The following is a 3,947-nucleotide window of genomic DNA, read 5'->3' on the forward strand; positions in this document are numbered from 1 at the left end:
GGTTAGAATTATGGCGCGTGGATGGTCCCATAATGCTGCGTTATTTTTCTTCAAGTCCTTATTGCCTTTCGGAAGAGTATTGGATGCAGCAGTTATTTCTCCTATTATCAAAGCTCCTTTAGACAACTGGAGAGCCTGGATACGAATAACTTGATGCACGTTTGCCTATTCCTCCGTCCTGACCTTGAGGGTTAGGCTAGTTTATACGGGTGAAAACGGAGATTTATTCGCTGTAGCGGCCCTTCCAATTTTCGAAGAGGATGGAAGCAACGGTCGATCAGACGCTGGTTGACAGCGAAAGGGACTACTTAGAGTTTCTAGATGAGACGGTACATGTTAATCCAATGTGACGTATATGTTCCTTCAATCTAGGAAGAATATAAAGATCGTATTAATTCCCTCATTACTCGTGATGCAACAAGATTGATAATAAACATAAATGACCTGAGGCGTGAAAACCCCGATCGTTGCAAAAGGTAAGTACGTGATGTACTTCTAACTGGCAGACTTTTGACGAATTCATCCACGGAACTCATTGCGTGTCAAAAGGCGCTGAAGAAATGTATCCAGAACGTCAATCCGGATTATGCCAAGCAAAAGTACGATTTTTTCGTTGGCTTTGAGGGCAGGTAAACGGATTATCTCGTCGGAATATTGTCTCTAGTTTCGGATCCAAGCACGTAACACCAAGAACACTAACTTCCAAGTTATTGGGTCACATGGTTTGTTTGGAAGGAATAGTGACAAAAGGTTTGTCATACACTTGGTTCCAAATTTTTAGCCTCTCTTATACGACCCAAAATTGTCTGCAGTGTCCACTATTGTCCCGCTACCAAGAAGTCTATTGAAAGGCGGTATGCAGACTTAACTAGCTTGGAAGCCTATCCATCCTCGGGAATATACCCCACGAAGGATGAAAACGGCAATCTTCTGGAAACTGAATACGGCTTATCTGTCTATCAGGACCACCAAACGTTAACTATACAGGAGATGCCAGAAACGGCTCCTGCCGGTCAGTTGCCCCGTTCTGTCGATGTCCTACTCGATCACGATTTGGTCGATGCTGTGCAGGTGCGTTACTTAGTTTTGTAGAATGCTTCTATACTTGGAATGTTATGTCTGACGATCTCTGTACCTATCTTCCTTTAATAGCCGGGTGATCGCGTTCAGGTCGTTGGACAATACCGTTGTCTTCCTGGAAAGAAAAGTGGTTATACTTCGGCGAATTTCAGGACAGTTTTGATTGCTAATAATATTCAGTCGCTGAGTAAGGACTCCGGCCCGAGTTTCTCCGACAAAGATATAAGTATGATGCGTCTAATTGCCAAGCGGACGGTAAGTCTATGAGGTTTTGCATTGGGTTTTGTCGAGATATTGTCAACTTATTACCAGATTGTCAGGCTCACAAGTGAATTCCTACAGATTGTACTCAAAGAACTGCGGTGCAGAAACGGCCTTTATGACTCCCACATAAGTGAAGTCTTCGTGTGGAGGACTAAAGGACAGTGTCAAGCCCGTTGTTAATCAAGAAGGCCCTTACTTATTGGTCTCATTATTAGATGACTGTCATCTTGTGGCTTCCAGTCCCAGGATGCAAGCTTGATTGAAAGTCATACGGAGCTCACATACTCTGGTTGGGACGGTCTCTCTCCCCCAGATAGAGGCAGACAAACCATACAAGCACCGACCGGATGTTTTGCCTTCATTTCCTAACAGAGCTGGTGGGAGTTTGTCAGAATCAACAGCTCGGTGACACTTGAGGGAGAAAAAGCATTGGCTTAGCTTTGAGGCTGTTGCGGACTCCAGTTTCACCGTCCAGGACTGCATTTGAAGGCCATGAACCCACCTAAGAATCTGTGGGCGGCCAGTTGCATTGTTATTGAGAGTGTTCAACCCAACGATTCAGGTCTTTCGTAAAGACTAGTGAGCCGTTTTTGCCCGCCACGAAGAAACTTGACCCTGCCCTAGTATGGTGGCTTGTATGCCTCCGTAAACCAATGAGCTATGCAAGGGTATCGTGCCACCCTCGTAGAGTCTCAGATCAGTTTCATCAGAGATTAAAGTTCTCATCAATGCAGCCTCCAGGTCGTCCGGAGTCGGAACATACATGGCACTTTCGTTGAAAAAAGTAATACGTTGTCATTTTCCGGTAGACCATTGCAGCCAGGCTCCTGAGTCAAGGACTTTGGTCGAGGACCCTAATCGTCCACCTGTCTGGATCTGCGCGCACTGGCAGTATCCCAGTCGGTGCGTGAAAACGGTTCCTACAAGTTGTCATTCCTGCATTGTCATGTCACAGCCGTCACGTGGTGCCATCAGTCGGATCACCTTGTTACATACCGCAAGACAACTAGGCAAAATAAGTAACTGCTGACGTCTTCCCCTCTCTCGCCATCCCATTAATAAATCCATCCTTGCAGGCCCATACGTTAGGACTGATGAGCCCATTCATCTTGCATCCGTTTTCGCCGCAATATCTGGTCAACCAGCGCCGGTTACCTAACCAATCCCAGAATGAATCTTCAAGCTTCGACGCCCAGTCTGTTTGGCTGCCTTTAGTGGTTCCAGTCCGGTGCATGTAGGACAACAACCTGCTCCTGACCCCTAACTTGCCTGTGTAGCAGAAACGGGGATTCCTGGTCCAATTGTAGTCACTGAGCCAGCTGTCCCGTCGTTTTTCGTTGGGTTCCATAATGGGCACTTATGGAGACCCATTGGTCACTGCGGCAGGATGTTCAGGCAGGACCCTTTCTTTAATGGGTACCCATTGATAATGGTATCTGTGCGGTTTGTCTGGCAACGTCTGTGAAGGATTCACAAGCGGGAAGTTGATCCCTGTTTGCTTGTCGTGTCTGCTTACGTCCGAACCGACTGTAGCTCAGACACCATTAAAAACAAGCTTTATTAAGCCCTGAATACCCTGTTAAGTCGAGCTGAAAGCTCAGGTATTGTTGTGGTTGCCGGTGATCTGAATGTACAAGTGGTCAGGCTCAGCTCATCTGTGACTCAATTAGGTGGTCGACATGGATTGGACTCCGTACGTACAAAGCGACGAGATGGCTCAAATTGTTAGAGCGATTTTATTGACCGGAAGGTCAGTATTTCGAACCCGACCTCTGCTTCCCGACTTCCTCTGTCTAGGCTTGGGCAACTTGGCAGTATCCCAGCCCTCGTGCTTCCTTCGGGTGACATGGCAGACAGATACGAACAAATAATGAACGATTGCTTCGGCTATTTACTAACCACAGGCTGTTTTCATGCAGTACTAACTTCCAAATTCGTCTGACCACATGGTGTCCTCCAACAGCGTGCCACATTGCCATCAGTTACCGATGGCACGGATCAGTAACAGACTATCACTCATTACGACGGCAAAGCATCAGTGTTGGACACTGATGTCATGCTGTCAGTGGAGATGATGTCGCTCGTTTTGGAACATATTTGTGGATTCCGACCACGCCTTGGCCCGGAATCGCTTCTCCCTACGTTTTCCGTGGGCGCCTAATGTTCGGATAAATAGCTTAGTAACTGAGAAACTGGAAGATCCGGATGTTGGACGAATTTAACCGAATGGTTTTCTGAATTCTTCAAAATGCTCCACCATCAAATGTGAATTCATGCTGGGACGAGATGGCCACCTGTTTGCACAGTGCTGTAGCACGGCGCTACCAGGTCTATTCCAATCATACCGAACAGTGGCACTGTTTAACCTTCAAAGAAATGTCCCCGCCAGTCCCAAACATTATTTGACCCGACGAATTATCGGACGTCAAGTGTAAGTGAACGTACGATCAAACCATGAGGCCTGGTAGGCAAGGAAGGCTAAGGAAATGGAAGAGATCCAGATCCTAAGATGCCCGGAAATTATTTCAGTTCATTCGTACAACCAGTCCCAGGAAACCGTCTATAAGTGAAACCATCAGCGATCAAATTGGTGCGACTATCTG

General features: G+C 46.7%; 1 protein-coding gene across 1 annotated transcript in view; it reads left to right on the forward strand.

The window, feature by feature from the left end:
• Positions 1-260: 260 nt before the first annotated feature.
• The window catches only part of T265_00045 (hypothetical protein), a gene marked incomplete at both ends in the record, with an annotated part of 24,187 nt that continues 20,500 nt past the window's right edge, over positions 261-3,947 (forward strand). The window contains 6 exons of the mRNA XM_009163702.1: positions 261-329; positions 373-476; positions 507-629; positions 665-750; positions 782-1,071; positions 1,153-1,335. Coding sequence (XP_009161966.1) covers positions 261-329; positions 373-476; positions 507-629; positions 665-750; positions 782-1,071; positions 1,153-1,335 — 855 coding nt within the window. The remainder of the gene's footprint in view (positions 330-372; positions 477-506; positions 630-664; positions 751-781; positions 1,072-1,152; positions 1,336-3,947) is intronic.

This window comes from Opisthorchis viverrini (assembly GCF_000715545.1).
Source record: "Opisthorchis viverrini unplaced genomic scaffold opera_v5_1, whole genome shotgun sequence".
NCBI lineage: Eukaryota > Metazoa > Platyhelminthes > Trematoda > Opisthorchiida > Opisthorchiidae > Opisthorchis > Opisthorchis viverrini.